The 25,756-nt window shown below is 52.9% G+C and overlaps 1 protein-coding gene across 3 annotated transcripts in view; it reads left to right on the top strand.

The window, feature by feature from the left end:
* The first annotated feature begins 1,316 nt into the window (after nt 1–1,316).
* LOC122380194 overlaps nt 1,317–25,756 on the top strand; it is a 29,990-nt gene continuing 5,550 nt past the window's right edge. The window contains exons 1-6 of one of the 3 annotated variants that reach the window (XM_043363150.1): nt 1,317–1,462; nt 9,632–9,828; nt 13,797–13,854; nt 17,518–17,652; nt 20,697–20,801; nt 21,381–21,492. In XM_043363150.1, coding sequence (XP_043219085.1) covers nt 1,357–1,462; nt 9,632–9,828; nt 13,797–13,854; nt 17,518–17,652; nt 20,697–20,801; nt 21,381–21,492 — 713 coding nt within the window. In that variant the 5' untranslated portion in view covers nt 1,317–1,356. The other 2 variants (XM_043363153.1, XM_043363152.1) reach the window with 2 other exon arrangements.

Here is a 25,756-nt window from a genome sequence, read left to right as displayed (position 1 = left end):
CAGCCAGCATCGTTGCCTTAGCCAGATTCACGAGATGTATTTGAGAGCATGTTTTACTGATAACCATAGAGCCGGAAAGGAGGGATTATTTCTGCACTTTTCCCACCGTTATCGTCAACACACCCGTTGTGACGGGAAAATATTCGGCAATGTACAAGTCATGAATAGTCGCCAACCAAATGCACTCCTTGAGATTAGCGCATTTACAGCGATAAACGCTCACACCCTCAGCAGAATTTTGCTTGGGCCGGGAGTTGTCCCGGAAATGGTGCGAGAGAAACAAACAGTCATATCACAAGCTCATGCATCATATACCCATGCATGCAGAATGTTGACCAACTAACTCAACGAAAACGATTTTTAAATGATAGTTGTTATTTTGATAGAAACATGCTTCAATGAACATAACACGTTTAATGTGCTCAAAGTTAGCTATTTAGATTTATTGTTATGCATCAATCACCTTTTTGGTCAAATCAAGACCTCTATCTTGATATGAGGTCATGTCAAAATTGATTACATATATTTCGACGCTGAAATCAATTATAATAGAGACGAAAGCATTGACAAATTATTTTAGAGAAATTCTACTAGTGAAAGGGTTGCACAGATCTGAGATCGGAGAGGACTAATCCGATTCGGTGATCTCTGGTGACGTGACAACATGACGTGATCTCTGGTGACGTGACCTACAAAATACGATAGTCCAATAATTTATCGGTGGAACTTTGAGAACCCCTAAACCACGTGGCCCTGCAAGAAGTGTGCTACAGAGGGTGCTCCATTGCCCCTCCCCACTACATACACATACGAGTACATCAAGCATGGGGTACGGAACTCTGGGACAGCGACCAACGCATGACAGCAGGTGGTGCGTGACAGTCTGAGAGAAAGCAATCAACCGAAGCCACATATTTCTGTAATCCCACATTGGCAAATGGGTCCATCAGCAAATGCCCTGGGACAACCGAAACCAATCTCAGGGAACGATGGTGGGAGTTCCCTCGGGACACTGACTCGAGTCACCGCGCGGCATCACTCGAGTCACAGCCGCCGGGGTGTGCCGCCGGGCGACTCCGGGCCGCTCCGGGCCGTTCCGGGTAGTTTAGGGACGCTCCAGGAGGCGCTCCGGGACTCACCTCTCTGGTCCGGGAGTTCCCGGCGCTCCGCCAATCAGGATCAGGTCAACACCCGGGGTCGGCTCGCCGTCGTCTTCCGGCACGGGTGTGACGTCAGTGGTGACGTCACACCCGCGGCGGCGGTGGGCGGAGCGTGCGGCGCGCGGCCCCCCGGGGCGTGTCCTGCGCCGAGGGGCGGTCGGCCGGCGCGCAGCCGAGCTGGCCGCGCCGGTCGTGCATGCTGCGCCAGTCGTTCAGTGACCGTGCACCCAGCGTCCTGTGGTGGCCGACTGGTGGGAGGCGGACGAGCCGCGCACCTCGCGCCAGCCGAGATCACAGTACAGGTACGGTGGAGAGACAAAGCACGCCGGGGGATACATTGGGGGTGGCAAAGTGTGAGAGATGTTCATTGTTCGCTCTGCCATTGGCACGGCGGCAAGGGACGAAATGCTTGTGATGAGCCGGTGAATGATGTTGATATCACACACAGTGGCAAGTGACCTGGATGCATCGATGTGGAAGGTACAAAAGCGATTTTTATTGCATTATTCTGCTTAAACCAAAGAAGCATTTGAACAAATTTCGCCATTTATGCTACTGATTCTGGAGACTGGATCCATAATCACTTTGGTGGTATTAACTAATCAATCGATAATTATCGGAACTCGATGAAAATAAATTGACGATTAAATATAGAAGCATTTTTAGGTGTTTGAACTTAATTAACTTGTAAGAAGAGATATTATTCACAAAGCTATGTTAAGTGTTAACTCCTGCATTTTTACGTCAACATTATTTCTGGAGGCATAACTCATAAATATTCATTGCGTCTTGGTTAGAATGGTATTTTGCTAACGCCCTCGCCCCTCTGAGCTGTTAAAAAACTACAGTTTTGTGAACACCCGAATCAATAACAAATAACATAGTGTACACTCATGTACAGTGACATATCTCTATGTTTTACAAAAAGTTCGGAGCTGTTTCCATGTAAGTGCAAATTAGGTAAACCAACTGCTCCAGTTGTCCATAAGGCCAGTTATCCATGCAGCCAAGACCATCTACGCCCGCCACTTTTTTTCGCCACGTCTCTTGTCCCGCACGCCCCATCGCCCAATCTGAGGTCAACCCCAGCCAGCCCGGCTCGCCACCGGTCTGGTCACGCTCCGGTCTCCCCAGTGATCCGTGGCGGACAGAGCTGATCCGTCACCTCGCCCGGTCCGCCCTCCAAGGACAGCCCGGGATCGCTTCCGCCCTCAGCCCCAGATCGACCCCCTCGGTCCCGGCGCCACGGCCATCATTGCGACACCGTCCAGAGCGACCCAGTCGGCACTCGTGTACAAACATCACCGCCGCTCCCCTCGGGCGGCTCGTCCGTCGGTTTGTCGGAGTTTGAGGTCGCCGGCGGACTCGGGCTGCGCTGCCAAAGCCACAAGGCCGCGAGTGGGCTGCGTGTGATTGCGTCACGCACTCGGAAGCGCGACCGCTTCCTGCCACTTCCTGCCGCTGGAGCCGGCGGTGAGGTGGCGGTGGAGGTGGTGGCAGACCACGCCCTGGCCCGTGAGACGCGGCTCAGGTGCGGGCTCTGACCGTGGGAACTGCTCCGACCTGCAGGTCTCCGGAATGGCCCCCGCTCTGAGCCGTGATCGGAGGATCACCAAACGGCGATATATTGACAGCGTGCCGCGCTGGTGACATAACCCGATGGCGTTGTCTTGTAATCGCTACTGGCGTCCCAGTTTGTTGCTCAGAGTCGTGAGGAGGGCACTCATGATTGACTCGAATGCCAATTTGTGTGTTGTGTACACTGTATAATGTACATGGGAGTGCAGAGTTTGGTTACTGTTCTTTCATTATCACATACGCTAAGCAATGTGAATTATTTACTCCATGCAAATGAAAATTGTCACACACCCAATTCACTTCTAACCAAAACATCAGCGTAACAGCAGTTAACAATTATGTTTGAATTCAAAAAATGAACCAATGATAACGTAGTCGATTTTATCAAACGCAAACGTATACGCTAACTACGTGCTATCAGCAGGTTGATCCAACATAAATGCGGGTGACCTTTGGCCAAAGTCCGATAGTTTGACCCAGTGAGACCAACGTCTTTGTGTCCACACACACATTGGGCGCAAACTGCGTCACCTGTACCAAGGACAGTGGCACTGTATCCACAGTTCGCACCTCAGTGCAGTGTCAGAGTGTGCCTTGTTGCACTCTGTGCTGGCACAGGGTCGCTCCGGTCGGCGAGCGGGGCAGCGTCGTGCTGCGATAAGACCACGTCCATGCAGTGCTCAGTTTCTCCACCCGGCTGGCGGAGAACAATATCTCCCCGAATGGTATCTCCCCAAAGCGGCGGCATCGGTCGATTGTGGGAGAATATATCTGATTGGAGCGCGCGCGGCGCACCGGGCTGGGGGTGAGCGCGCTGCAAAAAGCTCACCCGGTGCTCGGCTGACCTTGTGTGGCGTGCAGCCCGACAAAACAACTCCACCGGGGTTCAGGGGTCGGCGGTGCATAGTGATAACCCTCGCGCCCTCACCGGAGACGCCCCTGTGCCTGGCTCCGGTCCGCCCCCCCTCTCTCTCTTCTTCTTCTTCTTCTTCTTCTTCTTCTTCTTCTTCTTCTTCTTCTTCTTCTTCTTCTTCTTTTTTTCTTCTTCTTCTTCTTCTTCGATCTCTCTCGCTCTTCTCCTTCTCTCTCTCTCTCTCTCTCTCTCTCTCTCTCTCTCTCTCTCTCTCTCTCTCTCTCTCTCTCTCTCTCTCTCTCTCTCTCTCTCTCTCTCTCTCTCTCTCTCTCTCTCTCTCTCTCTCTCTTTCTCCGCTCTCCCACAAACTCTTTATCGTTTTTTCTTCCTTACTTATGCTATTTGTCTATAATATTTCATTTGTTTTAAAATGTAAATTAATATGTAACCGATCACATTTTTCATAATGACATTTGATATTACCTCTATAAGTGCAATCAACTCTCGGATTTAAAATGAATGATAATTGGCTATGGTGAGGGTCAGGTATAGGTGTCTCTATTGGCAGTATTCAATAGACACCTATGGTAATATGATAGACACTAATAGACACTAAAACAACTAATAGACACTAATGATAATAGACACCATGATAATATCTTAAATGTATCGAAGAGCATAAATGAAGCATGATCATTTATATAATATGCTGCTTCATGCCTCCCAAAACGCGAGCAGACTTATCACCATCGTAACAATGTACCCTCAAGTGCAGGGTCCATCGGGTTATATAAGAAACAGCCTATGTAACACCTGTCGGCAGATCATCAAACGATTCAAGCTTGTACGGAATTCAAGGGCACCCGCCAAGTAGCGAGACTATGGAGGGAGTGGTCGTCTTTGTTGGATAAAAAAGTAAAGCGCCTGTGCTCTGCACGCTCTACTTGGCGTAACGCCTTAGCTTTGTACATCAAGCGCTATCTTTCAGCACAAGGTTTTGGCTGATCTGACTGCTCTGTTCTGGGCGATACTGGTGACAATGCTTTAAAATGAGACATAACTTGTCTCTACTTGGCATGATTAGAAGCCATTGGTACGTGAAGGCATCAACTATGCTCCAAAACATCGGAGTGCTGACAACTGAATGAAACCATTTGCCCTGGATGAAGAAAAAGAATACAGCAACTGCACCAGTTGCAGGGTTATCCTCGTGAGCTCATCATACTGTTTCATTGTAGGCTGTAGCAGTCATCGTGCGCTGCTGATTTTTCTGTTCGAGTCGCCCAAGGTCCGAGCCACCCACCACAGCGTGTCACGTTTTTTCGACTGTCCCACTCGATGCCCGTCTTCCGGCATGCCATCCTTGGACCGATCGGCGTCGGCGGGCTTTCCTGACGCGCTGGCTGGCACCGTGACGGCGCGCGCCGCGCAGGGCGGGGCGGCACGGTCCGCGACCGGCGCTCGGCGCGCGCGCCGGCCGCTGCCGAAGACCTTGGAGCCGACCGGCGCGGAAGCCTCGCTCCCAAGGCCAGAATGTGAGCCGCCGGGCGTTGGAGGCCGAAGAGCCCAGTCCGGCAGGAAGTGGAAGCCAGTCGACGGGAAGCGGTTCCCTGGGGAGCACCGCGTGACTCCGCTCCGGAGACGTGACCCGGCTGGGAGCCGAGCGGGAGCAGCTGAGGAGCGTACAGGTAAGGAGCGGAGATGTGCTGGGGAGCTGATATCCTCTGTGGTGGATCATACACCAGGTGTTCTGACACGCCACACTGCATCTCGCGCGCCGGTCAAACCACAACCCGGACCGGCTGCGGTGGATTAACCCGTTCGGTGAATCGAGTCGGCCGCGCGTGGGAGCCAGTCTGTGGCCGGCGCGCTGCCGCCGATCCCACCGCCTCTCGCACCGGGAGCCGTCTGCCGACCGAGCGTCAGTCTCTGGCTCTGGACGGGCGCTCGCCGTCGCCGCCACCACAGCGCGCTATTTGGGCCAACTTTTACCATCGCGCTCAGTCGCCGGAGAGCCGCCGCTCGAGAAAGTCGCCGTGCCGCGCTCCTCGTCGTCTCGCGCGCGCGTCAGTGTTGGTGAGCGGCCCGCGAGGAGCGCCGCTGTGTTACTGTCGCGCTCGACGCGCCGTGGTTTGGACCGGTGCCGGTCGGCACCGGCGACAATGCCGGAGGGCTGAGGGTGGTGACGCCAGCAACAGTGTGCGAGCCAGAGCTGAGATCTGACTGCACAGGTCACCATTGAAGCTAACTGGACCCAGGCGACAGGCCATGCCCCGCGTGAGTACAGCTGGGAGATAATTCCGAGTCAGACAGAGTCCGAGTCAGACAGAGTCAGAGTCAGACAGGATACGTCAGAGTCAGAGTCAGCAGCTTTAAAGCATCGCTCTTAGGCGGCCGCAGCTCTCTTATACAGCAGTGAGCAGAGTCGTTGCGTGGCCTAGAACTGCCACCGAGCTCCTCCCCCGCTTCCGCGGTGCTGTCACAGACACGACGACTGCCTTCCATTGTTCTCCCCGACGCGTCAAGTCGCCAGCTCTATCCGGTTGGACCTGATCAGACCCGTTTCGGCTCCGGCCGGCGCCGTGCAGTGCCGTTCCGTGCAGCTTTTACGGTTCCGTGCCGTGCCGTGACACCTCGTTTCGTATCGTGCCGTACCAGCTGGTGCCGCTGCCGTGTCGTGCCATTCCGTGTCGCTCCGTGTCGTTCCGTGCCGCGCCGCACCACTCCCGTCTCGCTCGGGTCCGGTAGCGATGAGCTGCGGCTACTGTCAGCCACCCAAAGCTCTCAGGGCCGGCGGGAGCTGCTGGTCGCTCGGTGCAGAGGAGCCTGTCTCCCCCAGTCGGCAGGATCGGCCGTCCGCCACCCGACCTTGGCATACATGGTACCCCGGGCGGCGAGCCGAGCGGCGCAGGGGATGACGGTCACCCGACGGGAACGACTGTCATCGGAGTCATTTGTCCTCCCCCCCCCCGTCACACAGTCAGGATCGATATGGGATCAAATAGGCTACGATCCATGTTTCATCGAGACCTGAGAAATACCAAATATAATCTGGAACCGTTTAAGTTCGAAAATATTGTCGGCTAGGATGCCGAAAAAGATAGTTGCTACTTGTAGGTTAAAGTGAATGAAGGCAAATCCAAGACGATGGGTGGCGCAAAAATAAAATTATGTATCATTTCAGTGCTTGAGTAAATAAATGCGTATTGCACGGTAGCCCGAATTGCGTATCAAGTGCTGCAGCCGACTTCTAAGAATGATGACCGAATACTAAACCCTTGTAAACCACATAGTACGCTATAATGCTTGATTGGTCATTTCATCCGAAAAGACCGTCCAACATTCTACCTTTGCACCAATCTTAGCCCTAGTGAATCAAATGTGGTGCGTCGGTTACAGCATTGACAGACTGATGTGGTAAAAACAGCTGCAATGTTCAGACTTTGGTTTACAAATGAGGCTGCTGCACAGTACTACTTCTGTTTTGTGAGACAAAATCAGCATCTGAATCCGCTCCGTTTCGCTCCGGTGCGTCAGAAAGTGAAGCGTCCATCCGTATCCAAATCCGCCATAATCTATTTCCAGCACGACTGAATGTCATCAAGGCGTCTGGCATTTCCAGTTCCAGGTAATACAGCCAGTTATGCTGTCACGGGGCCCAGATAACCAAAGGCACTGCGTCAGATGAAGAGTGGGTCAAGGTGGCGGCGACACCGGCACTGTGCCAAAGATCTGCACATGATTTGCAGCCCGAAATGCCACGTGACGGAGCTATCACCGCGCCTCGTCCGCCAATGACGAGGACAAATAAACCGCCGGACGGCGCCGGCCTCCAGGTTTGAGCGCTGATACGATGCTAATGCTGTGTTGACATTGTACAACCCATGGACACCCGTCAGGCCAGGGACGCCGCGGATATACCAGGTAGACGGAAGTCATGGACGCTCCCTGAGATAAAGTGATCTAGGTGAAAAAGTATTTTATCGTAATTTCTTAGTTTTCAAAGGACAAAGAGAACCATGCGTATGGAATGCGTCAGGCATGGTATTTATCATCATTGGCATGACTCAAAGCCTTCCAGGCCTTGACGAAATTCCCGAATTCAACGGCTTGCCGGAACAAGACCAGTCTTTAAATTCGTACGTCATTGAAACGTATCCTTATTCTTTTTAAGATAGCACAGGTATGCCTTAGGTCAGCTGGTTTTAAAGCTACCACAAAATTAATCGGATTATCGATTGATAGAATGATCAAGGTTTTTCTGCCACGAAGGCTGTAAAAGGTATTATTGTTAAGTCATATCTACATATTACTGTAGTAGCCCCTAAGCTAGTAGGAATGCTTATTTTGTAGGCAAGTATTGCGCTTCGCCGCAAGAACTCTTATTTTTGCTTGCAAGGCTCAAGTGGATCTTGATATCGCAACGATAATAGGTACGCTTGGTGAAATTTCTTGGCTGATATGTGCTCTTGGCTGAGTTTATGAAGCATCAAAGGTCGCGAGAATATTTCAAAATATTTTTTTTTTTTGGAATACTACAACTTTCAAGACCAGTCATTCTCCGACTGACCAGATGACAGCAGAACGCCCAATCAGGCGCAGATTGCAGCGTGTGCACTAATCATGCATCTGACCAGTCATCCATCGTCACATCGCAGCCCGTTACCTCGTCACATCACAGCCCGTTACCTCGTCACATCACATCGTCGCCGCACAGATGTGCAACACGGTGGGTGTTTCACGGCACGGCCAGCCTGTCGATCTCCATAGGTGGGCTGGCGCGGCGTCGCGTGTCTCCCCACCCATACGAAATTCCGGTGTCGAAACGGACCGACTTTCACATCTCTCGGTAGTATCGGTCGGCTTGGCGGCGCCGCTGGTCGGGCGTGAGATGACCCACGGACCGGGCCGGGGCAGGGATGGAAATGCTGGTCCCTACTCCCTGGTGCCATGGAAGGGGTGCAGAGGAGCCAGGTCATCCAGGAATACACAGGGAGGACCTTGTGACAGCTAATGGACATCGCGAGTCAGCGGGGATAAAGTGTAAAGCATCTAAGAAGCGAGTGTCAGATATGCCAGCGTTATGATTACGTCCTCTCCTGACCAAAGGAGTCCCGTATCCACATGTACAACTCAAACGCCAACACAGCTATCTGTTCACGCATGACTGGAAATACGCGAATGAGGTGAGCAATACCGGGAGTGATGGTCCCCGTACTATGCAATATGCATACAAGCACGCAGACTGACGGCGGATTCACGGCACGGTGTCGGGCTGCTGGAGAGGAGAGGTCACGACCTCCCGGGGGGAGCTCACCTCCTCGCAGCCACCCGGCCCGCTGACGAACTCTCGCAGAAGGCTGCGCGAGGTCAGCTGATGGATTGTTACGCGATGAGAAGGGGTATTAGATAGCGGGACAATGCGAATTGTAATGCAGCCCGGTACGTGGAGACACTCCAAGAGTTTGACTGTGCAGAAGGCCTCATATCAATCAGAATCTGAGACGGTAAGAAGCAGACATTGCACAATGCACAACGCGCAGAACGCTGAAGTATATGACACTGTGTAGACATTCAACAACCAATTCATTCACAAACATGGTGATTAAACACACCTACGTGACTTTAAACGGTACATTCAGTCGAGTGAGGGTTCCAGACCAGACCCCGACCAGTGCACCTAGTTCCTCTGCACAATAGTCTGACCAGATAGACTCTTGGGTTAGTCTGCCGTCCTTCCATTATATCGTCGTCGTCTGCGTGCATCGCACTGTTTCTTTTGCCGACGGAAAATATTGGTCTTTAACTGAGAGTACCCGTGATTTTCTGACTGTTTCTGCCTGTGGCTGTGTCCGTCAACTTTTGTTAGTCTGTGCCTGCCACTTCTCGACTGTGTCTGCCTCTGTGTCTCATATAACGTGCGTCCGAGTTCTCTGTGCCTAAATCCGTATGCGTCCGACTGTGTCTGCCACTGTTTATTACCGTGTGAGTGTCCGACTGTCTGACTATGTCTGACATCATCTCTCTGTGTTTATTACAGCGTGTGACGCCACGGTCGGGGCCTGCGCCGCCATGAAGGGCTGGTTCGACGCATTCCGCACGGATGGCGGCCCGACTCTCTACCACCACAGTAACCGGACGGCGGTGGCCGGCGACATCTCCACCATCACCATACTCATCATCTTCCTCACCGTCTTCATCGCCTTCCTGCTCATCTTCCCCGGAGTTCGCAGTCAGGTGAGCTGGGCGAATGGGGAGCAGAGTGGTGGGATTGGCGAGCCCCCACAGTCACGATCGGTGGGGTCAGCGTCTGGGGAAGACCGGAGAAGCAGGCCAAGAGGGTCAGTAAGAGATCTGCTGAATGTGGTGTTCAGTGGGCTGGATCACGCTAAATCTGACTTAATCGGATGATATCTGAACCTATTTTTGGCCTCTCCCTGGAGAAGCCCGATCATTCACACCGCGATGGCTTACTCACTAAGGTCAGGCGATGATGGTGAGGGTCTACAGGCGCCGTTTTTACTTTTTAGCCAGTGAGTTCGTGGCTCAGATGGCTCGCTTCATCAACCGTGTCACATTTAGTTCAAATGGGCCAGATCTGATATAGGCAGTTTAGGCCCGGCGCGGCCGTTAATGAGTCATCACGTGAAAATTGCCCACAAAGATAGTCTTTATCTGCGGTCAGCTGCCATGATGGTGACGTAACGCAACTTATCTGAAGCATTAGAGAAGGGTGCTTGCAATGGCAAGTAGGACAAATAAGATGCATCGTTGTTGCAGTTTAGCATGCGAACAATGAGCATAGAAAACGATGACGTTTATCTGACAGCGTAAGAAATGCTGCCAGATCGGTAGGTAACCGGGGTCGTAGACAAAACAAAGAATACAAGACGCAGAAACTATTGCTTATACAGATTTCTAATGATAAGCAGATGCTGCCTCATTGGTGCTTGTACTATGTAGTAGTGATCCAGCGAGAGATGAATATGTTGCAATGGTTTGCTTATCATTTCTTTTTTACTGTCATGGACGGTCTATGCATATTGCAGACATTAGAGCATTCACAGCGCTTCTGCGCTCGACATAACAAATGCGCTAAACAAACATCTATCAAAATCATATTACAATTGAGATAACGCTGTATCATAAACCTCGATAATGTCTAAAACATGCTGTATTGAAAGAGATGTATCACTTCGATCCTACTTGACGCAAAAATTACATCCCTGTCAGTCGCTAATTAGCTGGGATATTATTTTATGACAATAGCATATCATTGATTTTAAACCTGATCGTCGATCATAAGCTGTTACAATGGTGTGAGTCTGGGCCACTTCGACATTCCAAGTTTGCAGGATACGATATGTCGAAAGGATTATTTTGGTCTAACTGAGGTAAGCAAGTTGCCGTTTTTTAGAAATTGAAAGCCAATGTGCGAGCTTTGATTGTGGTGCGTTATAAAATATTTCTTTGATTAAATACAAAACAATTATCGTTGAGAGCTGCTGCGAGGAGCATGATAAATGTAGGAAGTATCATTAGAATATACAGGGTGTCCAGAAAAAAAAGATACTACGGAAATTAAGTCGCATTCATTAACGCACGTGCCGATTTTGTTCCAAATTCATGTGCTTATAGTGCAAGATTTGGCAAAACTCATGAGCACTGTAATGCGTCGTTGGAAAGTTGTCTGCTTGCCCTCCGAGATGGTCAACATGACCATCAGTCACCTGCAGACTGTGCTAGTGCTGGAGCTGATCCGCCGTAAGGCCGCTCACATTGAGTGTCTGCTTTGAGGAGCTGCCGCAACTAACCAAAGAGTTTACATGCCATGTGGCACCTGCTGTCTGTTTTGCCATATTTTGGCGAATACAAGCATGTGCCATTTTAAAATGTAAGGTGTTTATTTTCGGAATTACAGCAAAAAATAATAGTATCCGTTTTTTCTGGACACCCTGTATGACCTTCTCCTCGGAAAATGACCAAATGAATGAAAATGATTATTTATTGATGAATTGATGATATTTCGGTTACAGACCTTCGTCTAAATCGAATTCGTTAAATCGTACAAGGCAAAAGTAGCGAGTCACTTTTCTCGCTACTTTTGCCTTGTACGATTTAACGAATTCGATTTAGACAAAGGTCTGTGACCGAAATATCATCAATTCATCAATAAATAATCATTTTCATTCATTTGGTCATTTTCCGAGGAGAAGGTCATATATTCTAATGATACTTCCTACAAAAAACAATTATTTTTCAACCAGCAGTAAGTACCTTTTCCTTGGCTGTCATTCCGTGAGAAGTTCTCTGTGAGTGCTGTACCTATCTCACAAGTGATTGATGAGTGTGTTTTCATAAAATGTTCTCACCATTTGCAAGGTTCGGATCCATAGCTAGTGAAAAATGAAGTGTAGAAGTATGTCCCACTGCCAACAGCCAATCCAGGCATGTTCACTTGATACGGCTCCTGTGATGTGTCCGTCTTGCTCTGCAGCAATCCATCAAATGCGCTGTGACGCTGTGAGAACAGTGCGGACCCTCACACGATGAGTGGTGCAGACAGTTTTACCGTCAGACTCGGACACTGGAAATCGCAGACCCCATCATAAAAAACGCAGTCGGAGACTCTGCTCTCGGGTCAGCAACATGACCAATCCATCTCCCTTTGCTTCTCGATAAACTGAGGGGAGATTACGGCAGTTTTTGTCTGTAGACTTAGCTGACCGTCTCACAGTTTCGTTAGACACACATTACACACACTCTTAATCAACAGAACTCCACGTCTGGTCGCATAGAGCCGAGACGTCCTCCTCAAGCGGCAAGTCATCCGCATTGGCGACGATACAGCCGTGAAGGTGTCTGAACACTTACGACGTTACAGTCATAGCGTGCTGGTTTTACGGCTGACTATCCACCGGCTCAGCAGCAGCTGGGCGAGTGGCGTGTTACAGCTCGGGCTGATGACGTCAGAGCGAGAGAAACCCTCGCCGACCCGGCAACTGGCCTGCGGTACTCTCAGCTGGACTCGCTAAAACCGCTGGCGGACGGGTGCGGTCGCACGTAGCGCCGTTTGCGCCGCAAAACAGAGTGACGATCTCACGCGGTCCGCACCTGCGGGCGCCCGCAGCTCGTCCGCTGTCAAACAGTGACGGTTCGGGCATCGTGTGGTCTAGTTTTAGTCAGCAGGGTCCCACATATACCAGTCTTATCCATCCATCACCCTCGTGCCCTGGTATTCCCAAGCGGGCGCCCTGAATGTGAAGCCTTTTCACCGAGCCGGTGGAGACTGCAGTTCAGCACAGGGCGCTAACGAGTGACTGCAATTTTGGCAGGCGCGCTAGCACCAATGGAGACTGCATTCGCGCAGGACCACTAGCACCAGCTAGTGATGTCAAATGGTCGTCCCGAACTCGTCGGAAACCTTGAAATGTCCCAGTCCAGCACTTCCTGTGACTATTCGGCGGTCTGTGCGCGCCGTCATGGTCCCTTATCTCGTGGCGTGCCTGCGGTGTTCGACTCCCACGAGTGACAGTGTGACAGAGCACCTGGACTGCCGCCTCTGCGCCGCTATCGTCACAGGCGGTGTGGCCGATCACTGGCAGAGCTGCGGCGGTGGACCGATCCCACACCGCTCGCCTCTAATGTCCCACACCGACCGGACCCCGCTCTTCTGTTCTACGAACGGAAACCAACCGTGACCACTCGTCAGAGATGCTGCCCACCGGTATCACGTTGGTATTAGAGATGACAGCTCGAAGTAGATCGGCGTAGAAAAAAACAACGATGAACTAGATTTGTGTTCTGTAAGCCAAGGTGAACCGGTGTAAAAAGGAAATCGTTCAGTCGTATAAACATGCGCAGTACAGTTGATATTTGCTGAAAATTATATTGAATTCTTTTATAGCTACTCATCAAATAGATGTCGTGGATTGAAAATCAGTAGCACTTACCACCCAGCACCCCCTCAAGCAGCATTGTCGCCTACCAAATGCTAACAATAAGGGCTGTGCCTTTTGCCTCTCGTTTTGTTAATCATGCAGAATGTATGTCAGCTCGCATTTTACGCCGCTGCCCCTTTGCATTGTTTCCTGTTCCATTTACAAAGCGCATACTATTTTTACACCTTCTCTAGGTCAGCATTGTGTGTGCCGATCATTTTTGATGACGTCACGTCTGATGTATCAATTATCCTTTTGTTTCAGCGATTCACCACGTTCACATGTGTGGTTCTCAGCATCTTCACTGGCATCGCCATTACACGTGAGTACAAAGCAGGGGCTCGAATGCATTAGCATTACACAACGCGCACCTACTCTCACCAATGCTCGCCGTTTTTATCTTTGCGTCTCTGAGTGTAGTTTGCAGGTCAGCGTGTTGTATAAGGTGGTTGCAGCGTGCTCCCATCGCGTTGACTATTCAAGCCTGTGCGCGAGGGGATGTACGAGTATTTGCCACGGTATTTGTGCTACAGCGTGCGCTCTTCTTACAAAGAAGATTGTCCACAAGAAACGCAGAAAGCTGACGAACACATATTGCTGAACAAAGGGCGTTGTATGGGTGGATCCGAATTAAGAAACAGATAGCATAAAACAGCAAGGGTGACACACTATTCCTCTAAAGATAGCCAAGCAGAAAGCAGTAGTGTTATATGTGAAGTTACAAAAAGTTTGCTCTGAATAGGTGACCGCTCTGTGAGGGAGAAAGTCCGTGGTGTGAATGGCTCCGCCGGCGGCTGTCTGAGCCGGCCGCCGCGTCTCCCGACCCGGTCATTAATTAGGGCCCCTCCCGGCCGATGTCGGTGCGGTGAGCTGCTGTTGGGGGAGCTCCTACCGCCCTCCTGGGCCGCTCGACCCGACCGGACGCGCCTCTCGAGCTCTCGACCCAGCGGGAGAAACAGTCGCCTCGGCCGTCCACCGGCGGCCGCCGCCCCTCGCCGGCACCTCCATCCCTCTCTCTAATCTGCCGTCCGTCCGCTCTCCTCCCTCGCTCCCTCTTCTCCATCTCTCCCTCCCTCACACCCTTCTCCGTCCAGCCCCAGCGCGTGAAAGTCCAAGCTCGCCAACAGTGGGCAATCCCAGACGCTATGGGTCACGCAGTCACTGAGTGTCGGCGGCATCCGTCAATAACCGTCACCTTTGTTTGGTCCGTGCTTGTGGGATCGGCTGTGTCATCTTCTCACCAGTGCTTTCTTCCTTTGAATGGCTTGGTATCACAATAAGGCTGCTGCTTCTCTTGACTTTGGCCTTACAACATCGTGTTTCTTCCTGTCTGTCTATGGTTGAGACTCATCCTGCTTGTCATCTTTGCTCATCATCTTTGTTCATCTCCTTGGATGTCTGTCTTTCAGTCTATCTCTGTCTATCTTTTTCAATATCTCACTGTCTCTCTCTCTCTCTCTCTCTCTCTCTCTCTCTCTCTCTCTCTCTCTCTCTCTCTCTCTCTCTCTCTCTCTCTCTCTCTCTCTCTCTCTCTCTCTCTCTCTCTCTCTCTCTCTCTCTCTCTCTCTCTCTCTCTCTCTCTCTCTCTCTCTCTCTCTCTCTCTCTCTCTCTGTCTCTCTGTCTCCCTGTCTGTCTGTCTGTCTGTCTGTCTGTCTCTCTCTCTCTCTCTCTCTCTCTCTCTCTCTCTCTCTCTCTCTCTTTCTGTCTGTATGTCTCTCTCTCTCTTTCTTTCTTTCTCCCTCTTTCACACACACCTACTCACTTTCTTACTAAGACTCTCACTCTTACTGCCACTCTTTTTCTCTTCTTCTCTCATAATGTTCTGTCCTTTTTATACCTACCGCCTACCCTAATCTTTGCGGCTCCAATCATCCATGAAACTCGTTCCCTCACGTGTTCCCATCCAAGTGGACCGCGGAAGCTCTCACGTGCGCCGCGCTGGTCACCGGTGCGCCACCACTGCCTCTCGGCGCCGCGCCCGCGTCGGACAGCCTTGCCGGCGGCGGTACGATGTGGGTCACAGCGGCCGGCGGCACCGCCGGTTCCGCGTTCGGACTCGGTGGGACGCGGCCGGTCCAGAGCCGCAGGGCTCCGGGCGGGACTGTGTTGTCAGAACGGAGGGTTAGGAATGGGTAGTTGTGGAGGTGGACGCGGCGTCTCTTCAGGGTCAGATAAGCGAGATACCGACAGACTTGGACTGGAAAGGGAGTAAAGGTTAGGGACGGCGAATGATGAAAATGGAAAGTCATGAAAGAAAAAGTGACCATTTATTTAAACGGTGTTGTAAATTGTAATCATCCATAGTGAAAACAGCAGTCGACAAAATTAATGGATTGGTTCTAGCTCCAATAAAAGACAGAATGTTTCTATTAGAGCGCTGTAAGCGGTCATCTCCGCCGGTATACGGCTGTGATAAAATCTCCGCGGGCTGGTCTGAGGTCGGTCGGGCCGGCCCTCCTCACGAGGCTCACCAGGGGCGCTGAAAGCGACGGCCAGCCACGGCTGACTGCGCTCCTCTTACTTTCCGAGCGAGCCGGCGCGGCGCGGTGGCTACTGACCAGCCTCCCAGCCGGGCTGCCGATCCGGTCCAGTCGCCCAGCACACCAGGGTATAGTGGAGACTGGAGAGTGGAGAGCATAGCTCTCAGCACTGCTGGTGGCGGGTCAGCGTTCAGTAATTAGCGTGTTTGGATAGTTTACGGTAGCATATACCTGTGTCTGGGTATTACCTTGTTCCACCTTTTTTGTGTTGGCTATATTTGCATGAGTACCTTCACCTTCACTCTCGTTTACCCACTCCAGTGAGAGAGCATCGTTTCTGAACCAGCTGAACCTACCCTCAGCAGCCTCAGTTCATTTCTCCGTCCACATTCTGTCCCCTGTCCTAACGTTGACAACTCTGTCCGGACAGTAACCATAACTCTGAGCAGCAGCTGATTGCCGGTCAGCTGATGTGTTGACAAACCGTGTCCAGTCGGCGCACATAGCGGCTGGGAACGTGGTGCCGGAAAATTGGGGGCCTGGCCGCCGGAACAAGTTTCTAATAGAAACAGATTTATCCTGCGTCCCACAGTGCCGTGCGCGCTGGACGGTAAATGCCTGAAATGGCCTATAACGGGGACATACATTATCGATTACATAACTGAACGTATGGGGCTCTATTTGTCCACTGCTTTCTCTGTCGATTCGTGGAGATAGACATACAAATAAGAATAACACCAACAATGTACCTAAGTGACACAGTAATTGTGAGACTGCCTCTGATGTTCATAATGATGTAGTAACAGGAAAATTAAAGCAAAAAAAACTATTTAACATTATCATACCATTCTCATAACATTTCTTGAATTCAGTACTAAATTTCAGTTTGCCTAAGTTCCATATTTCTCACATTCCAGCCATGGAATTTCTAAGGCTGAATATAATTTGAGCACTCATGCAGCATGCAAACGACGTGCGTAGCCTCGAAATTCCCTCCACTGGCCCAAGGGTAGGACGCTGGGGGGGGGGGGGGTGGACGGCGGTCATTTTTACGCACGTTCTGCAGAGCCGCGGGGACCGCGCACCGTGCACACCTTGGACCGCCAGGGCCGCGCTAGAGACGACGTTCCACGGTCATTAGGGCTGTGCGCAGGCCGCAGCAGCCGCGTGCCCCAGTGCAGACTGTGCAGGATTCACGGTCACTTGCAGTGTGACGGGCGCAGACATCTGAATAACGCTGACCTTGGTGACTGCTTCCCCCTGTCTGCCGTCTACTTTGCAGAAGTAGGCACCCGAGTCTCGCCAGTCAGCCGGTCGGCTAGATTAAAGAAAATCAATCAGCTATCTGACATGTGCCATCTTAGTGCATTGACAAAATGGCTTTCTTTGAGTTCCACTACAATGTGCAGGCAAAGTTATGGTGCTCATAATCTCCGCGATAAAATGGCAACTGAGAGAGTCTTTACCCTTTTGACAACTGATCACATTTTTTGTTTCATTTCAGTGGGCGCGACCGGCTCGGAGTGGCAGACGGGTATGGTGCAGATCAACACCTACTACCGAGCGTTCTCGGCCGACAGCCTCAGCGCCGACCTGGGCGTCCACATCGGCCTCAACCATGTCAACGTCACCTTGAAAGGTCAGTCGCCGCCACCGGGGCAGTGCGCCCCGACAGCCGCGCGCGGAAACCGGGCCCGATCGGTGCTGGAACTACAGGCGTGCTCGAACGGTCGGTTATAGGAAACATTGAGGTGCGATAGCAGTATCTGCAGAACGGGAAATGAACAGCTAACGTGCTCATTTGCAGTGTCTGTATCTATAAAGGAAACCAAACGCAGATCGATTAGGAAAATCACGCTGCAATGGAAACCCGTAACTTCAACTACGCGATAGCGGAAGCGCGTGTATGCATACATGCACGTATGCACGCATGCACGAATCTTGCATGTTTAAATGCTGTCAAACTTTACGTGTTTGTCTATCAATGTCCCGGCTGGCGTGTGCATAGCACCGCCATGCTCGTAACTCGTAAAGGCGGCGGTCGCGGAGCCTTTGTAACCACGTCTAAAGAGGTCAGGATCCACGTGGCCCCGCTCGTTCCCGTTCGGAGTAATGACCTGACCTCCCACCTCTGGCGACCTTTCCTCTAAAGGAAGCGTGCAACAGCGCCCAGTCGCGGCTTCGGTAGGCCACCTCCCTGGGACCAGTCCGGATTGCAACGGTTTGCGGTGAAGTGATTCCTCTCTGTTGCTTCACTGTTGGGCCATCGATGTTTCGGCTTCTGCGGCGGCAGATTGACATTCATGTCCGCCATATTGGAGTGGCCGCGCCGCGAGTGTCGCGCTGGCGCCGCGGCCGGCCGGACCGTCACGGGCGTCACGCTGTCTTTGTGACGGCCGCTCGGGTCGTGACACGGCCGGTCACGTTAGAGGCGCGTGCCGGCCGGTCACGTGACAGTCACGCTCGTGCGACCGCGACCGGTGCTGGACACCGTGTGACCCGGCACGGTCACGACCCGGCCTGACCCGGCCGGCGAGTTGACGGGTCGGGGGTGCGGGGGTGGACCACGGGCGCACGGGATGGGCACTTTTTGCTCCAGAGATGAGCCATTATCTCAGAGATGCGATGGGCGGGATCGCTCGAAACCATTGACGCAACTAAAGTCAGCCTTGAAGATAATTGCTTTCACCGAATTTTAACAACCGTTTCCAGGAGACAAGTCAAAATGTCTGTATCCTGTTGATAACAATGCAGTGTTCCTTTGTTTTACATAGCAGGCAAAGCGGAGACCATGCAATTCTTTCCCATGAGCTGCTGATGCCATGTAACCGCTAAGGCGATGCGGTTTTTACCTTAAAGATATCGGACAACCCTTTCCTAAATGCACTTTTCCCCCACGAAATTTGAAGATTAGCCTATAGGTAGTTGGCCCGAATGAACCCACAATATCATCATATGTCCTAAATTAAGGCCTTTGAGACTTACAACGCTTTCTGTTAAACCGATTGTAAAGAAGATGAATGCAAGGTCAAATGCAGCTGCGGTTTTTCATACGAAGACACTTTTAGCAGAAGGCGGATCTCGTCTTTTTTTAAGACAGCTTATTCATTTGGATTAACTGACTAAATGAAACCATATGGGTAACGAGACAGAATGCAGCAAAGTTCTGCAGGGTATGATGTGTCTTTTTTAATTCAGCCACAATACAAGGCTATTCAGCTCCCTGGAATGTCACTCACACTTGTATTGCATTTAATAATGAAAAATAATCAAATACACAAAAACACTCAGACCACCAGTTGTGCTCTGGACGCAGCTCGCCTGTATCTGCTCTCGCTACTCGCAGGGAGCGCGCTCGTGCAAGGCCGCGCGGCTCGGTTGGGTTCGCGGCGTGCCCCCCGTCCCTCCCCCACCCCCCGCCCCCCGGTCGGGTCGGTGGATGTGTGCAGTGCCGGCGAGCTGCAGTCGCTGTCAGTGACCTCTAACTCCAGGGCTGGGACACGGGAGATGTCTAGCGGCGCAGCATCCTCCGGGGATGCATACTGAGACCACCAGCCGTGCTTTCAGACAGACAATTCCCAGCCCTTTGCATCGAGCCTTTGTGAATAACTGTTCATTCTAATAGGATAGTTTTAGGCCTTGTTCTACGTAAAAGATGGCATGCACGTATTTTTACTCTGATGAAGGTCGAGTGGTTTTTGAACGGCTGCTTGCGGTGGCTTCTATGGTTATGGAGTGACGAATAAATCCTGCTTTGGGGAGGATTCCCACGGACAACCCATACATACCGGCCGGCAAATTTCAAATGGCGGCGGCGATCATGCGCTGCACTATCTCTGCCGTTAATCTGCACGGCTCGGCGCGCCGGCCGCTGACGTCAGTCAGTAGGTAGTTTCGCTCCCGTTTCTCAGTCAGTCGGTCTGCTTTAGGGAGGGCTGGGGGCGGAGTAGAGGGCGGCGCAGTGACCGAAACCGCTCCCATCAAACGAGCACGCGCCAGGAATACCAACACAACCGACCATAAGCATCACGTATGCCGAGCTGGACGACCAGCGCGTGCCGTTTTTTGTCTACCTGCCGGTGGCGGACAAAAGTATCGGTGGCTGGAGTTCTTTGTCCGGCGGCTGGAAGTCAGGCGGAACAGCGAAAACGGACAGGTCCTCCGTTCCGTCGTCGCCGTCGCTGACGACACGGGGCCGCTCCGATCGACTGAGACCGATCCGTTCCCCCGGCTAGGACGTGGGCTATTAACGGTGGAGTTTGAGGGAGCGCTGGACAGAGTGGCCGCCCCCGTCGGCCGAACGCCGCCAGGCCCGTGGCGAGAAAGCTACAAGGTCATTTGCCATTGACACGTGGACACTGAATTGGCCCGACAGGCGAGCGAGCACGGAGAGGGCCCGAGAAAGTGCCACCGCGCCGCCGCGCCGCGTGCCGGCAGGCTCCACGGGTGAACCGTCCCAGGATTTATCCTCCTCGCTCGTGTCCCTCTCGAGTCTTGGATCACGAGTCCTAGATCTCTAGTCTTAGATCACGTTCACGAGCAATAGTCCATGGTGTTCCACAACCCACGGTCTGAAGCCCACGAGTCTCACCCCACGATGATCATAAACTCACGGCTATCAGCATCGCTTGCGCAGTGAGTCCAGCGTTACGCTCCACTAACGCTGCTGCCTCCCGCCGACAGCGCTGCCAGAGAGCAAGCACAACGGTGACATCGACTTCAACGAGCGGTTCCAGTGGATCCAGCCGCAGCAGATGCGCAACGAGTACCGCGCCGCGCTCGTGAAAGGTGAGGGAGGCGGGAAGGACGGGCACGTCTTGCTATAAAGGTGTTTAACGATATTCGATATAGCGGTCTTGCGGTTTTCATTTTGGGACGTTTGGTTTTAAAGATTGGGATGCTTCGTTTTACGGAGTCAGATATAAGCGCTGTCAATGTGTTTCGGTATTTTTTTACGGTAGTCCCTTTATCGCCAATTGCCTGTGAGAAAAAGTCGGTTTTATAGGTTTTGACTTGTCGACACCGGTATGCGAGGTTCACCCGTCCAGTTATATAATTATATGGGCCAGCCTCTGGTACCGCACGGCCATTGAGGCACTGAAAGGAAGGCAGTAAAATCAATCACCCGAGATGCAATCACTGCCGTCAAGTGACGACATATTGTGTGAACATTCCCAACCCAAATGACGTGTATAGCTCAGATACCGGGCATGAACTCTTCTGTTTATGTAACGCTCCATAACCGGTTATAGAAACAAAACGACACGATCAATCACGTGATGTCAGAAGACGTTCACGCCCATATAATCATAGAGACAAGAACTAACTGCAGCTCTTCTCTGACCATCCGTCTCTTCTCTTCGCCAGGACTGCCGTACCCGATCCTCACTGTGGCGGAGTACCTGAGCACCAACTCAGAGGGCTTCCTCTGGGGACAGAAGCTGCGTGTCGCCGGCTACTACACCCACATCATCATCTGGTGAGTGTGACGTCACTCGAGTCCCCCGGAGAACCCTCTAGAGTCACTCAGAGAACCCTCTCAGCAACTTTCACCCACTGTTCGAACACCCGCGCGATGGTCGGAGCTGCACCCGGCGCCCGGTCGCGCGCGACAGCTGGAGCTCGAATGTCGCGACTGCAAACATTGGGCCCAACGCGCCCGGAGGGTGTTCTCACCAGCTCAGGTAGCACGCCAATCTGCGCTGGTTACGTGCTAGTTGTGTGGCCAGCTGCCAGTGCCAGGCGACGGTAAAACAGGCGTCAGCTTGACGGATTTCCAGCGCGGCCTTCTGTGGCGGTGGCCGTGAGACGGTGACGTTTGCTGGCTCGCGCGGTACACATGTGACGCAGTTGGGGTGTGCCTCGTGACGCAGTTGGGGCGTATCTCGTGACGCACGGACTGAGATGAGGTGTGGGAACGGAGAGCAGGCCGGCTGACCCGACGACCCGGGCCGTCCCTGCAGACTGGGCGAGGCGGTGCAGGGTCCCGGAGGCCACCCCGCCCCCGGATGACTCTCTGTTGCCGTCCGCTCCGCGATAGTTTGTGCTCTGCAGTCTGTAGCTCTCCCTCGACCGGCGGCACCTGCGCCTGGTTCGGCTAGTAGAGTACGGCACACGTCACGAGCTCGAGACGGCGCCGTGATTCTGAGACACCCACCGGGCGGGATTGGCTCTGTAACGCCACTGGCAGACGGGTCAGAAGGTGCCGCTGCTTTCCGCCTCACCGCCGGCGGACGGGTGACCCTGACAAACATAGTTATCTATGGTGGAGGGGGTGGATGCTGTCGCGACTGGCCATCCACCCAACTGGACGGTCCGCCCCGAAAGCAGAGCCCGACAAAGGTGTAGTGATAGAACGGGACAGTCTGTGGAGAGACCGAGCGTCAGTCACGATCGGACCACCCCGCGCCGCGCCGACCCGAGCCTTGCCGCTCTGCCCAGTCATGCAGCGATTGGCTGGGTCTTCCCTGTTTCGCTCGGTCATTATGCAACGCCGGATCCGGTGGCTGCAATCTGTTTGACCTGCATTTGTCAGCGTGTGCAAGACGTAGTAGCACATGCGGCAAACGATGCCGTCGAAAGAGCGCCCATGATTTGCGCAGCTGGCAGCAGCCTTGAAGATCTGAGAGGTGATGTCATGATTTTCACTGCCCTGACAAACAAGATACAGTTGCAGGATGCAGCAGACCCCATTGTCCGAGTCATTTTTCGTTGCACGCTTGTACGCTGCAAGAAACATCTATCCACATCACGAATGCGGGCGACAAAGTGCCGCACAGTGAACGACTCCTGAATCACCGTCCCAGAGTCAACACTTGAGCCGGGACAATCCAGAAGCTGGTCGATGCTGCCGCCAGTGGGTAAACTTCTCTGAGGAGATCAGGCGACAAGAGGGCTGAGTTTCCTCTCGCGGCGCCGGGACGGCGGAGGGGCGGCGGCAGCGGTGAAAGCCGCAGGTTCGCGCAGCTCACTACCGCCGAGTGGCGCCGCCGGGGTGGGTGACGGGTGGCGGGTGGCGGGTGACGGGTGACGGGTGACAGATTACGGTCGCCTCCGGCCGCTGACCGCAGTCGTGAGACGCTACCTCTCAGCCCTCCGCTGACTGTCTCCTGGCCGGCTCCCACGGTGCTCTGGCCTGCTCAGTTTCTCAGAGCTTGTCTCCTGTCGTCGCAAACATGCTACAACGTCCAGACATAATTCTATCTGGGATTTGGTGAAGTCATCAAACTTTACTGTGTTGGATATGGTATCAACAGAAGAAGACGATTGCAAATGCAAACTGTTGAATAATTGTTTGTGCGGTCTATTGCGGCATCAGTATTCAGTGGCTGTCTGTATTGGAAATGGTTTACAAATGTTGAGATCCGGCGGTACACATCGACAAAGCCTCTGAGCGCATTTTATCACAGCCTGTTGCACTCTCAAGTCTCCATCCAAGGTATACGGGGTAGCAGTCCGATTGGTCCGGTTTTTCGTTGTTTGCGCGTCGCAGTTCCAAAGAAGACCGGCTGGGAAGGGGAACCGGCACCGGCTGAGGGCCAACTGGACAACCAACGGGACATTGTTTGTTGGCACCGCCCTCCCCTCCCCTCCCCTCCCTTCCCCTCCATCTGTGCACGGTGCAGCAGTTGCACACCAGAAAACTGCTCCAAATGAGTCGCAGAGACACGCTCGGAGCGCTGCTGGCCTTCAGAACTGCAGATAGATAACGGGCTCAGTAGCGCTCCAAGATTGCTGCTGATCCTCCCGCTAATGCTGAGATCGCCTCTCTCGACAGTCGCGCCAGAGTTATATCGGTTTGGTATCGTCGGCGATCAAGTACCTGCTCTGGTCTGTGCACGTTGTACTTACTTCGTTCAAGATTCTATTGAGATCGTGACAAACAGAGCCAACATAGGGCAGCTCTGGGCATACAACATGGGGTTGCATATAAAGTGATTTTGACCACGTTGCGCACGCTGACTTTAAACACAGCATCGAAAGAGAGAGTGAATTTTGTGACGGCAATACTTCCCCCGGCTCTACACCGCAGTGCATACTTGTGAGCCGAACGACCCGTTCATTGGGTTACAGGAAGTTCACACAATGGGCAATTCAAAGGCACGATGTGGTGTGACCCCACCAAGCTTGCACAAGACAGGGTCGCTAGTGCATGATGCGCAGTGCACGACAGCCTACGTGGAGCAGCGAGCTTCCAGCGAACTCACAGTTCCTTCGCCGCTGTGACCCACTCAGCCGGAGCGGCGCCGTCTCACGTCGACCCGTAGGCTGTTCAGAGGGTTGTCTGCCGGCACAGATACAGAGACGGCCTCATCGGTGGCCCGTGTTACAACACACGTCACGCGCCGGGGGGCTGAGGCGCCGCCCCGGCCGCCGCTGCCGACTCCCTCAGAGACCAGCGCCGCCAACAATCGGGGCGACGGCTGTGTGACGACGACTCCTGGCAGACGTCGCGCCGCACAGAAGTCGCGTCGCCCGTCCGTCGCCGACTGAGGCGGCGGGCGCGTCGCTTGCGACACCCGGTTGGTCGTCGGTATTCAGCGCCGCTCAGAAGGGATGAGACCCGTTTTGTACCACCGAGCGGGGAGGAGATCGGTCATAAAACGGCGGGCTCCTGGCCGGCCGCCTCTGCGCGCCGTGGGCCCACACACGGCATTCGTGGCCAGTCAGATAAACTTGGGCCTCCGCAAACAGAGGCACGTTACAAGCACCAATAAATCTGTCGGTATTGTCGTTGGGATAGCACTATGTTTGCCTTCCAAATACGATCGTGCTGGCTCTGAGGTTGCGACATATAAACGTGAACGATGGATGTGTGATTACAAAGTAAGAACACGAACAAGAGCATGAAGTTCAGAGAAGGAAAATATTTAAGGAAAATAACAGTTGTGACATTTCGGGTTGAGGAAACTTGCGCAAAATGCCATGGGTTGATCAAAATAGCATGAGAAGTGAACGGCATTTCATGTTTCCATTATCTTTTTCGCTTCATTAGTTCTTAGAAAATTTGATTGCAGCTAGAAGTGAACTGAAGTATCTAGAGACAACCAAACTGATTCTAATTATTCCATATTTTATTTATTGTGCAAGCAGCCCGAGATAGATGGTTTTCAAGATTGCAGAATTTGGAAACGTCTGACGCATTTCCATGTGCTGTCCACTAAAACGCCCCTCGCATAAACGAAGCGCTTCAGAGCGTTGCGCCTTTCGCTTTTCACGGCTGTCGTCTCCGATGATGAAGCGTCCCTGGATAGGACGATACACACCTGATCAGCGTCTCACCACTGGACACAAAAACGTCACACTTCACAGCACATCAGTGTTGGTGTAAACCTCGCCCCGCGCTCCGAAACACCCGCCAGGCGCCGCGCCGCCGCGCTCGCGCTGGGAGCGAGGTCCGCGCCATCAGTCCCACCGCGCTGCTCTTGACATTGGTCGGCGAAAGTTGGCGCAGAAGAAAAGGCTCATCAGCGGAGAGTGAGGTGGTGCGTCAGACGACGGCCGATCAGTCGGGGAGGAGATAGTGGGGGCGGAACGGCGCCAGCCCGGCGCCAGAGAGCGGCGAAACGGCACGGGTCAGCCGGCGCTCGGTCAAACGTCATCGTCCGAACGGACGGATGGATGGACGGACGGACGGACGGACCGACTGACGGATGGACGGACGGAGGGACAGACGGGACAGACGGGAGTACGGACGGGTACGAACGGATGGACGGACGCACGGGATAGGACAGAATGCATTG

Source organism: Amphibalanus amphitrite, unplaced genomic scaffold, assembly GCF_019059575.1.
Source record: "Amphibalanus amphitrite isolate SeventyFive unplaced genomic scaffold, NRLGWU_Aamphi_draft 000093F_arrow, whole genome shotgun sequence".
NCBI lineage: Eukaryota > Metazoa > Arthropoda > Thecostraca > Balanomorpha > Balanidae > Amphibalanus > Amphibalanus amphitrite.
Note: the sequence above shows the minus strand (reverse complement) of the source record. Positions and strands in the feature narration are given on the sequence as shown.